We start from the raw sequence: 12,194 nt of genomic DNA, 5'->3' as shown, positions 1-12,194 counted from the left end.
AGAATATTGGCCCGAGGTCTTGGCAGTACAGACCGAGTGTAGCAAGGTCCGTACAAAAAAGACCGGGGGTTTCCAGTACGGTCCCAAGCAAGCTTGGTTAATAAGAGATTTATTATACGACTGAAGTTCAAAGGGACACAAGTGTGGTATCATTCGGGACCATTCGGGACAGTGCCCGGTCCAATACTGAGAGAATATTGACAAGCAATAGAGCATTTTGATTGGTTGATTTTAGTTATTGGCCCTCTAACTGCCTGAGTCGTGTAATAATTCTGCATTACAAGTCTGTTCACGCTTGAGAAACAGGCAGCTATGAAGTTCAGTCTTGTACATAGACTAACCCTTGCATTAGCATATCTATGAAAAAAGAGACCAGACCCTTAAGAAAATCACTTTTAGTCAAGCTTATCTAGTCTGTAAATATTGTTTGCACGTAGTTATTTCTTTTTGTAATAACTGAATTATTTTACAGTAATCAACCCAGGAACTGTTCTAAAGTTACAAGTGATTATGTTGTCTTAAATTAACAGTCAGGATGATGAGGATTTGCTGGGAATTATGCTAAAAGAATTTCTCTGTTCTTCCTTGAGGTTATTGTCATAAGCTACCAGCTCCATTAAATTCCCATCTGTTGAACTGCTGTCAGTGGCTGATGTTTCATTTGTATGTGATGTGTCTGGATTGACAACAACCACTTCAGAACAAATGTCTTCTTCCTGGAATGTCTTTCCAATTGTGTGAAAGCCTAAGGATGAACTACCTGCACTTTCCTCTCTGAAGATATTTGAAAAACTGCCTGTTTCAGATAGAGTTTTACACCTCTCTAGTGCATTTGAATTTCCTGTTTTTTCACTTGATCCTCCTTCCTCTTTGCTGCTTATTTCATTACTGGAAGATTGCTGTATGCCAGGCAAACTTTCAGTTTCACTAAAGTAATCTAATTTTTTGATTGAACAGTTCTGTTTTTGAGCTTCATCTTGAGGTAAATGTTTTTCAATGTCCTGCAATACAGACTGTACCATGGTGATATCAAGAACAGGAAGCTCAGAGATAAAACTGTCCAATATGCTGACAGCAATTCCATCTGCCAGATCTGAGCTGAAAATACTCCAGTTAAGATCATCAGTCACTGGGTCCAAAACCTACATTTTGGAGTAAGGAAAATAATTCTCTCTTATACAGTTAGCACAAATCTACTATGATACCTAAAACATACAAACAGACTTTCAATGAAAATTGTTGACATAACCTTTAACTTGCAATATTAAATTAGTAATTCTCCCTTTTGACTGCCATAGATTTCCTCTTAACTTAGACACGACAAGTTGGTCTTATATCAAAGGACACCCTTTAGTTGATAAGTTTGTCTGTCCTCATCACCTGTTTGCAAGATAACATAAAGGCATTGCAAGGAGAAGCCAAGTTTTTCTTATGGGAAGGGTTAACAGTGTCACAAATTTAATTAGAAATTCATAAATTAAAAGTAAGGAAATGGATATTTAACTTTTGCAAGTATGTGCCATGTACCTTGGAATACTTGGGTCTGCATCAACAAGTTCTGAAAGGTTAAGCCCCAGCTTAACCTTTCATGTGAGAGACACTATTTGTTTTCTCTCTGTCCAGAGGTAAATCAGGAGAAATGGTACCTATTTGCAACCAGATGGAGACACCTGATGGAATGCTGTAGTTGTCAGTGTAAGCTGTTATGTATTCACCCTCTTTAAATAAAGTTGACTTACTTACTCAGTGCTAGTGTGCACATCTCATGCAAGGCAAGTATTGATCTTCATATTAAATACTGGTTTCATAAACCAAGCCATGTGACCATTTTAGTAATGGATCTGATTCCTACAATTTGACAACTAGGCACGTGTCACGAAAACATTCTCTTTATATGACTTATAGCAGTGTATGGAACATAGAAAGATAATAGGGACACTGACCTTATGGCTTACAGAGTTTAAAACTTGTGTTTGCTTAGATGATGTCTTTGTGTTTGTTGGCAAGTTTTTATTTTCCCCACATGCTCTTGCCACACCATTGTCAGAATTAGCTCTCAAAGTCTTGTCAGGAGTGTCACTTCTGTATTCTTGTCTAGCTGTTGGCAACAACACTGGATGCTTGGATTGGTTGGAGTTGGCTTGGGCATACACAGGATGGAAGGTGGGAGGAATGCCACATGGGTAACTATGGTGACATACTCCTGGCTGGAACCACATGTGTGGTGGTGGTTGGGCTGGAAACTGCTCTCCCCAGTACTTTTCCCAGAGTCGCCGCTGTACTTCCTGGCCAATCAGAGTTGTGTTTGCTAGACTGTAATGAGCCACATGTGTTCCAGCTGGGAACTGAGGACCATTGATGTTATGTTGGTAATGACTCATGTTGCAAGCTGAAAGGGTATGTTGAAAGCTTTGTCTGAGAGGGTAAGATTGTGATTCTTAAAATAATCTTACAGTGTCGTATTCTAAATTGCTCTGATGAGGTTAAACTTGATGACGAATGTTGTTGATGATTGATGTGAAGTTATCTCAGAGTCAAGTCAAGTTTTAAGTCAGTTTTTTTTAAAGTAAACCAACATCCAGCAACCTTAAATTGAACTCAACAATCAAACTTTATTGGCCATTAAAACTAATTAATTTGTTGCTGATATGAGCAATTGCTTACATTTTTTCATCAAACATAAAAGTTTGTGATATAGTTACAACCCTTGGGTTCAAAATTACATATTGTCCATCAAAGAGTGTTGTAAGCAATTGCTTCAATTAGCAGAGGAAATGCTTTGCAAGGTTATCAAACTGTCTTGCACTACTAATTCATATTAAAAAGGGAACTAAAAGGAAAGTCATGGAGAAAACTTCTACACCCACCCCCTCCCCCCAAGTCATGGTAATCAAGACAATTTGTAGAGGTAATAACATGATTTCAAGTGCAATTTGGAATAAATAAGCATGAATAAATTTTTTCAAAGACTTGCAAAATTGCATGAGCCTGTAGGGTGAGTGCAATTTGTGGTTTTTGAAAAAATTTACAAGTGCTTATTTATTCCAAACTGCACAAGAAAATCATGTGATTATGTGTTAATAATATACATGAAAAAATACAAGGTAACTTCTCACAACTATACAGAAGAAAAGCATGCACATCACGTGCAAAAACAATTTATTCAAACCCTTCACGTGACATTGACCTTGACATTTTACCTTGACATTGACCAATCATTCTGACCAATCAGAATGTACTTTCTTTGCACTGAATTAACCCTCTTCTGCACTGAATTAACTCTCTTCTGCACTGAATTACCTGACAACTGCATTCATCTTAAACAATCACAACAGAGAAACTTTTTCATGTATATTATTAGATGGGTAAAATGATGAAACACAAGACCAGAAGCCTCGATCAATCGTGTCCTATGCCGTTTTCATCGTTTTTCTTTGGCCAACAAAACACAAGATTATGGGTGCAGAATCATTCAGCTTACACTCATTGTTTAACCCATTCGAGGCAAGATGGTGTTCATTACTAGTTACTGACAATCTATAGAAATACGAGAACGTTTGTTAAATGTGACCGATGGATAAACATCAATGGAACGTTACACGATTAAATATTATCTGCTACCTCAATGCGATCAATCGAAGTTAGACGTTTGATTTTCCTCTTAAGGCACTCGCTGAAAAACACTTGTGTAAATATGGCGTTCGTTTGGCTCGCAAATGTTTACAGTTTGTATAGAGGTTGTTTTACAAGAAGCCATAAGAACCAGCAGGGTGTCACATTTACGATGACGAACAATGCATCTTCGTAAAGCGCGAGCAATTAGATTTTATAGATTTGGGGATGGTTGCGCGTACACAGGCTCGGAAGGGAATTACTTTCTTTGCACTTTAAACATATGTACTTACAGGGAACAAAGCGACGTTTGGCTATTTTCGCTTCCTTTGAAGGCATCCTTGTCCACCATTTTTACTTTTGTACCCAAATTCCCAGTATGTACGCGGTTAACTCATACCCAGGCCGTCGTACGCTAATCAAAACAGAATCAGTGACCATCAAAAAAAATCACCCACGGAATTTGAAATGTAATTTTTTCCGATTGTTTCACACGATTGGAATTGTTTGAGATTTTAAATTCCCATCCTGCAGTCGAAAAAGATCGTGATCAACGGGAAACGAAGAAATCCCCAATCGTCTCGGTTGTTTCGACATGTGAAAACCTATTGTAAATCAGCCTTTCATACGCTGTTTTGAATTGAGTTCCACAGCTGCACCTCCACGCTAAAAAGAAGGGAAACCCGATTAGATGGAGATCGTGATCAAGGGTCACAGCAGCAATCCCAATCACACCCTCCTTCTGGAAAGGAGCCAGAATGACGCGGACGATCCACAAGACGAGAAGGGTTCATCTAAAACATCGTGTGTGACACTATAGAAATGGACATGCACCAGGTAAGAGTTATTATGCTTTGATATTGACTGCTGCCTTTAATTGCATTGTTTCAAGTTGTCTGTGTCCGGTTCACGGAGGAAGAGCCTGGGAAGAACATCCTGACAAACTTCAACCTTGATTCCCCAAATGAATTTCCATTCTTTGCATGTATTTATAGAAAACTTCGCCAAAAAATAGAATAAATTACTGATTAGTTATATTTGGAACTTGCATATGCGGACTTTGCATACGTGGACCAGTACATCAGTGAAAAGTTTCTCATTGACTTAAAAATCCCATTCATTTCTTTTATCCAGCTAAATCTTGGGACCACGAACTCATATCTCGTTGTTTTGGTGGAATTTTAAAAGTTGATGATTTGAATGAAAATCGTCTTAAAATGACTAAAAGAAATCGAGTTATTTGAGGTTTTTACTAAGTTTTGGTATTACTTTGAATTGCAATTAATCTATAGTATCATCTGCTTCCCTTGCGACAAGCGCATACCGAAGATGCAAATTGAATTTAAATCGTATTTTGTCCTCGTAGTTACTTCGAAGGCTAAGAATCATCTGGAACCATCGCTGTCAGGTAACTTTGTTTATTCTGGCGGCTTTTGATACGCATGCGTCATTGACTTTGAAGTCATGGGCGGTAATACGTGGATAGGTAAAGAAGTTCGTGTCCACTGGCTTCAGATAATGTGATTAACCGATAGAAGATTTGTTTCTTACAAAGAGATTACAAACTAGAAGATATTCTTAAATATCAGTATTTGTTCACGACTCGCCATCGGAAAGTTGTGTGGCACGCTGGGGAAAGGAGAGGTTATATGCTCTCTCACTTCATATACTCGGTTCTAACTGATTATCCCTCTCCCTGGAAGCACAATGCAGCTGAGAGGTACAACCCCCCTTTACTCTCTCATTTCATGCACTCGGTTGTAACAGACTGTCTCTCTCCCCCTGTAAGCATAATAGAGCTGAGAGGTACAACCCCCCCTTTACTCTCATTTCATACACTCGGTTCTAACTGATTGTCCCTCTTCCCCGTAAGCATAATACAGCTGAGAGGTACAACCCCCTCCTTTACTCCTCATTTCATACACTTGGTTCTAACAGACTGTCTCTCTCTTCCCCCCCCCCCCCCGTAAGCATAAGACCGCTAAGGGGTACAGCCCCCCTTTACTCTCTCATATCATACACTCGGTTCTAACAGACTGTCTCCCCCCCCCCCCCCCCCCACGTAAGCGTAAAACCGCTGAGAGGTATAACTCCCCCTTTACTCTCCCATTTACTACAATCAGTTCTAACTGACTGTCCCTCCCCCTGTAAGCTTAAGACAGCTGAGAGGTACAACTCCCCCCGTTACTCTGTCTTTGACTTGTGATCAAATTTTGCCCGTTTTTATTTTGTTCACGAAGATTTTTCTTGTTAGTTTTGGAAGATTTCGGATCCTTGTTTACAATATTTGCCTCATTAGCATAAGCAATTCAGTTTCTGATGGAGCTAAAAATAAATCAGTTCTGAATATTGAAAGGTCAAAGTACGATTAACTCGGCCAATGAATACGAGCCTGATGCATTGAATACTTTTTGTGCGACACGGGTTTAAAAACTCAAAATTTTACGTAGAATGTATGAGCTCATTAGCGCTTTTGCCACCTAGAAATTTTGCAGTTTTTGATGGACTATTTCTCCTTGAATATTACACCCAAAGAGCTAAAAATTTCGCCATGTACTGAGGTTTTCTAGCTCTTTAGCTGCCTGAAGTCAATTTGTATCTAACATGCTTCCTTCTTTACGCCAAGCCGTATGCAAATGAGCAAAAATGTAAACAATGACGTCAGCATGAATATCGTTGTCCAAGGAAATCTATTAAATTCTCGATTGTTTTCTTTATCTAAGAAAGTAATGCATAGTGAATAGTCCATTTTACAGTTGTGTGCTTGGTTGCCAAGCCTTTGAATGGGAGTGAGACTAGAGATGACCTTGCTATGATACAAACCTTGCTGCCTTTCAAATGTAAATCACTTTGTTATCATGCTAACTAGATACAGGTCTCTATCACAACAAGGTCATCTTTAGCCTCACTCTGAATCAAAGGCTTGGCAACTAAGTACACAACTGTAAAATGCCTCTTAGGGGGCTGTGCGGAATCTTGCCTTAATTTGGTAGAAATGAATGTGTGCTTTGCTTTTCATCACTTTCACACTTGGTCGAGGGAATTTCACGAGAGTAGGTGCGACTCAATTTTACAAAAGATGTTTCTTTGCCTCTATCTCTAGATGCAGAAGTGGAGCTGTTCTACCATCACAGAAAAAAAAAAAACAGACACAGCAGGAGTGAGTCAACGAAACTCGGGATGAAGTTGCGATGAAGGTTAGTCGAATTTTAACGTAGGATGATAAACATAGGTTCGAGTAATTACAAATGGATCCCCTAAGTATTGCACCAAGTGTGTCGTTGAATCGAGCGTGTACATTAGTTTTCGCGTGCTTCGTGAATTAGGTATTGAAGGAAAATGAACACCTCAGTTCAGAATTTGACGAACACATTCTTTTTTGATATGTTGATTTTTGCTTTACTATTCTTCCTATACACAGACTGACAAAATGCAGCTTAAGAATATTGGCCCATTGGTTAAGATAAACAAAACATTCGAGACAGCAGCTCGAGGGAATTCGTTTGATGATGTTCAGAAGCATAGGAAATCAGTTCATTGTCTGTTCTGTGGGAATGCACAGACAAGCCGACTCGGCGCAATAAATTTACATTTTATTTTTGCACGCGCACATGTGCAAATTTTTTCTTTAGGGGGAGAAAGACACATGTGGTGAAAAATTTTGCGTAATCTACTTCGAAAACAAATAACCAATGAATTACAGAGACTATGTAAAGGAATGTCTTAAAGCGAATAAGGTAGTGTTTTTGATGTAGGTTCGTCAAATATCTCTTGGAGTAAATGTTGTAGACGAATTGGAGGCGCTATCGATGTGAATCAGCATATAGTATAGGCTATTTGATATCCACGAAGTCAACATAACATGTAAGTGGCAGCTCATTGCAATTGCATTTACAATTTTTTTTTGTTGTTTTCTCCAGTCACCACGATTAGAGCAAGGAAGAGCTGTTGTTCTTCAAGATCCTATGGAGGAATTTATAGGGTTCTTTACAAGTTAGTAATTTCTTAGTGTCAGAAGGCGTTGGCTTTTAAGACGAAATTTCAATTTTAAGTACCCGTGGTAACATCTGTATAAATTGCGTTAATTTTCCCGCTAAAAAACTTGGAAAAATACAAGCGCTTAAAATACGCATGCGCCACTTTTTAAAATTTTTCATTCTCTATACTCTGTTTGAAAATTGTTTAATTTTCCAGCCAAAAGACTTAGGAAAAATACGGGCGCCCAAAATACGCCGTTTTTTTTTTTTTTTTAATAGCACTGAAATAAAAGTTCATTTACTAGATGTTTTGTATCTTTATTTCGTTCATGTTGTTTATCCTTGATTAACTCCTTTCATAATACAATTCTCCTCAAATGAATTTCGTTGAAATACATAGTAAGACTTTTGGCGGGAAATTTGGTAGACTTTGCACAGCGTTTCCCTTGACAACATTTCTGACAAAAATTTTTAAAAGACTTCCGTACAATTTTCCCGCCCAAAGTTAATGGTACACCACTCCGTGCAGAAGAAAATTCGAAGTCGCGAAAATGTGATTTCATTTTCGATTTTACTTATAGATCCAATTGTCAACCATGCGTCATTTTTGGTTTCATGCACTAAGTGGTGTACTCATGTTGTTATTTCTAATAGAGTAAAGTATGGCAAGCTATAAATCGTTGAGACTTGAATCGGTTTTAAGTTTTTTTTCACGCCAATTTTAAAACAGACAAAGATAGAGTGTTTGTACCCGACAGAAACTGGACTACATTGCCTTGAAATAATCGCAACTATGAGCTTTAAAGTTGTTAGACTGACGTTTTGGTGATATTTTGAGTAGAATATGAAAACAATGTGGATTTGGCTAGTCGTTCCAACGCTACAAATATTCCGGGCAAGTTCGAAGAAACAAACCAAATAATGACTTAAAGGTGTTCAGCACATTTTCAGTCCAATTTAGACTAGCGAAATGGTTTAACGAGGCATTGAAAGTCATTCTTAGAAATCAAGGGATGTTGTAGTCAGGTTTCATCATATACAAACACAAGACCCCTTGTTACGTTCGACGGATTTTTTTCCAAAAAGACTTTTTTTGGAGACAATTTATAATTTGCCGTACTTTTTTTAAGACCTTTTTCAGCCAGAGCAAGAGAAACAGGCGGAAACCTTTGAAACTATTGCGCTGGAAAAAGAACCTACCACTATTTTTTGCCTTTTTTAGGTTTTATCTCTAGTTCTGACGATTTTTTGGGGGTGGAGGCCAAAACAAGCGACCTCTTGTTGCTTCAAATTTTCAGATGGTCAGTCTCAGAAACCGAGACAGTTGTCTATGCTTTTAGTTCTAGCCATGAGTGTTTTTTGTCGCGCTCTCCTAGCGAGCCACTCATTAAAATATCTTCAAGGGCGATCTCAATTTGGTGAAAATCAGACGGATTTCCCGTTTGTATTCAGTCCCGACGATTTTTTGTCGTTTTGTTTCTCTTGGTTTCCGGCAGGAAAAAAAGGCCATTGCATTAAATCTAATATGGGGCATGAGAAGAAACGATATCTGGTTATAGCCACTTATTGCAACTGGAGCGTTTTCACATTTTAATCGTTTCTCTGTTGTGTTCATGCTTTTTATTCATTGTTGAATAACTGACAGAAAGTTTGTTCTGCTGGTAAATCTTCTTCTCCAATTCTCAATTCGCCAAAAGTTTTCTTTCCTTTAACATGCCTGAATCAAATTCGCTCTGACGAAGGGCTAGCGCTCGAAACGTCAGCTTTGAAACTCTTTACGGTGGCCAATTTAAATTATCAACTTAGTTGATAAAACCAAAATTACACTGAATCAAGTTAGGTTCTCTTTTTTTAATTGTATCTCCATGATTGATTAGTGTCGGTATTTGGTTTTTGAAAATACTCCTTCTCTGAACCAGACATTGTTTCCTTCCCTAAGCCCCTACAATGACAAGAGAACATGGCCACCTTTAAAGATCAATGTGCTTACCTCGCTTGCCAAGTTCAAATTCTCCGCGGATAAACATAACATCTCTACTCCAAAAAAAATTGGCTCTATGTTTACCTTATTCAAGGTTCTACAGATTTCTGCCAGCGTGCAAGTTTTATCGAGACAAAAAGGCTAGTACATGCACGAAATTGAGTCAGCCAAAATTTTCGGAGAGCACTCACACTGACGTATCAAACTAAGTTAAATTTCATATCTTTGCCTTTCAAACTCTTCGGATCCAATGATGCCATCCACGCCGTTTTCTTGTATCTTGCAGAAAACCCTCTGCCTCCTTCTTCGATATGAATTTGTATTCCTGAGAAGAAAGTATAAAAATTAAGGTCATATCAACAACGGTCAGAGGTTAAAATAAAAAATTCATGAATCTAATATGAAATGCTGAAATTGCTATGACATACGTGCACCGGTTTTATTAAAGCGAAAACGTGGCTGCCTATTCAAAAATGATAGAATTTGGGTCAGGAATAGTACACGGGAAATGCGACATTACTTGTGTTTGCTTTATGCTTGCTAATTCCACAAGGAAGTCTTAACGTTAGTCGAAGGAACGTTCCAACCGAATAAGCACGTGGAGTTAACTTCCAAGAAAATTTTGATATTTAAATTCGTCTTTTTGAGTAACGAGTGTAACAGCCATTAAATACGCACTATTTTCAGAAAGCTGTACTCACCTTTAGTTGAATTATTCACCATAATTCCCTAAACTTCTTGCAAATAGAACCAATTTGGCCAGCTTCAGAAGAACGGCTTTTAGTGTCGAAAGACTGATTAAAATGCAGCGAAGCCTATGATTTGTCATGAATATACATCAGGCTTTCTGAACCAATCACTGGCAATTAGATACCTCACTGAGTTATCGAATTTTTTCTTTGGATTCTTAAGATAACCAACCAATCAGGAACTGCGGAGGGTGAAGTAATTAGGAAAAGAACTGAAAAAGAAAACAAGACACTTTACAATACGAAAAAAATATTTCTTATTTCCAAATGTATTTAAATTGATTTTTTTATGTAACTATGTGATTATCTGTGTTCATTACTTGATACCTTAGTAGCTTTTGAAGACTCGCCGGGCGAGATTAGCATTAACTATCTGCGAGCTAGTCTAGTTCTAACTTTTATTTTAAGAGTGAAAAAAATTGTTGTTTTAGTTAAAAATAGAAAAGATCTTGGCTCTTTAAGAGGGTAACGATAAAACTCACAGACTTCCGAGGTCCACCAAGAAAAAGAAGTGCGTCAACAAATTTAATTACAACAATAACAGGAGCCGTTTAAACAATGGGCTCCTGACAACAGCAACGAAAAAAGCACAAAACTCGAGAAGAAAAAAAAGCGGCGAAAAGAAGAAAGAGTGAAAAATGTTCATGAAAGCGGCGAGAGGGATTGAAGGTGTAAAACGAAAGGGAAAGCGAAAGCACACGTATAATTGGAAAGAGAATGATAAACCCTAGCCACACACTGTTATCTTACATTTCCTCAGTGTGGTACCAACAAAGAAAATTTGTCTGCTAATCAGGAGCTTCCTGAATTAGTGATCATTTCCTTGATTCTCGTGACCTTTATATCTGATTCAAGGTTGACACTGTAAGGAGAAATTAGAATCCAGGACTGGGACGGTTAAGGAGAGCTGAAAGGAGAAGGAACATTCACAAGGGAAATTGTCTGGTAGTGGAGAATCAAACCAGACATTTCGCCTGAGTATTAGGCGCCTTGTTTCTTTCTCTTAGTGAACAAAAAAGAAATTAATCCTCTTTCATGATTGGACAGATTTTGCACCGCGTTTATGTGAAACGTGAACGGCAAGAGTGACCACGATTTTCGCGCCATTTTTTTTACTTTCGCCTGTTGCACTTTGCCGCTTCCATCACGGTGAAAGTAAGCTGTTTCGCGTTTGTCGTGTGCGTAAGATTTTCATTCCTTTATCTCGCGCAGCGTAAAAGTGAATTTCCGGAAAAAAGCGCACCAAAACTATTTCCTGTATGCCATATAAGGGCAGATGAAGTTTCATGTTGAAAATCCTTCAAATGCTGCACTTTTCTTCATTTTAACCCCACGTTAACTCACGAGTCGGCCTCCAGTGAAGCGACGTGAGCTCATGCCAAGCTAAAGCAGCAAAGTTCTCGCTGTTTTACGTGAAACGTGAAGGGGCAAGGTGACGTTTACCGTTTCACCTTACTAAATCTCCTCATCACTTTGCATTACACTCCTCGACTCTGAAAAACGCCAAAAAATGACGTCTTCCTCGTAGGATATACTATTTCAGCCTTAAATTTCCAAGATCTGTGGGTTCTTTCTCCCATTTGGTGGCAATACATTTCTTTGTTGGTACATCCTCGGAATTTGATCTACTTCTCCGCGACTTATAGATTTTGTCCAGTCTAGACACCCTTCACTTTGTTGTAACTCTTCACAAGCTGTTGAAGAGTAAGCATTTGAAGTTTAATGATTTGTGTATTCAAACTTAAAGGAGAAATTGAGGACTGATCACTCCTGTGAGTTGCCCGAGTAACACGCTTTCTAACAGAAGGGGCACCGGGGGCCTCGACAACCGTCTTCTCTGCGAATAAAAAGCAATCTGTGCTGTAAAAAAAAAAT

The 12,194-nt window shown here is 38.4% G+C and overlaps 1 protein-coding gene and 1 long non-coding RNA gene across 3 annotated transcripts; one reads left to right on the top strand and one right to left on the bottom strand.

Annotated features, from left to right (window-relative positions):
• Nucleotides 1-210: 210 nt before the first annotated feature.
• Nucleotides 211-3,975, bottom strand: LOC111330185 (uncharacterized). Of its 2 annotated transcripts, none has more exons than XM_022935009.2 (3): nucleotides 3,906-3,975; nucleotides 1,944-2,389; nucleotides 211-1,142 (listed from the first exon to the last, which is right to left on the bottom strand). In XM_022935009.2, exons 1-3 carry the CDS (start codon nucleotides 3,949-3,951, stop codon nucleotides 531-533), a joined length of 1,104 nt encoding a protein of 367 aa, XP_022790744.2. In that variant the 5' UTR covers nucleotides 3,952-3,975; the 3' UTR covers nucleotides 211-530. The 2 variants fall into 2 exon arrangements, with proteins under 2 accessions (XP_022790744.2, XP_088598775.1); XM_088742649.1 differs by lacking the exon at nucleotides 3,906-3,975 and adding an exon at nucleotides 3,622-3,760.
• A 363-nt stretch (nucleotides 3,976-4,338) lies between these two features.
• LOC148717536 (uncharacterized) lies at nucleotides 4,339-7,894 on the top strand. The gene is made up of 4 exons (XR_015994496.1): nucleotides 4,339-4,449; nucleotides 4,979-5,020; nucleotides 6,716-6,809; nucleotides 7,533-7,894. It is a non-coding gene; the product is annotated as an uncharacterized LOC148717536 (long non-coding RNA).
• The last annotated feature ends 4,300 nt before the right edge of the window (nucleotides 7,895-12,194 follow it).

The sequence above is a fragment of the Stylophora pistillata genome, chromosome 13 (genome assembly GCF_964205215.1).
Source record: "Stylophora pistillata chromosome 13, jaStyPist1.2, whole genome shotgun sequence".
Classification (NCBI taxonomy): domain Eukaryota; kingdom Metazoa; phylum Cnidaria; class Anthozoa; order Scleractinia; family Pocilloporidae; genus Stylophora; species Stylophora pistillata.
This window is presented reverse-complemented; position numbering and strand designations above follow the sequence as displayed.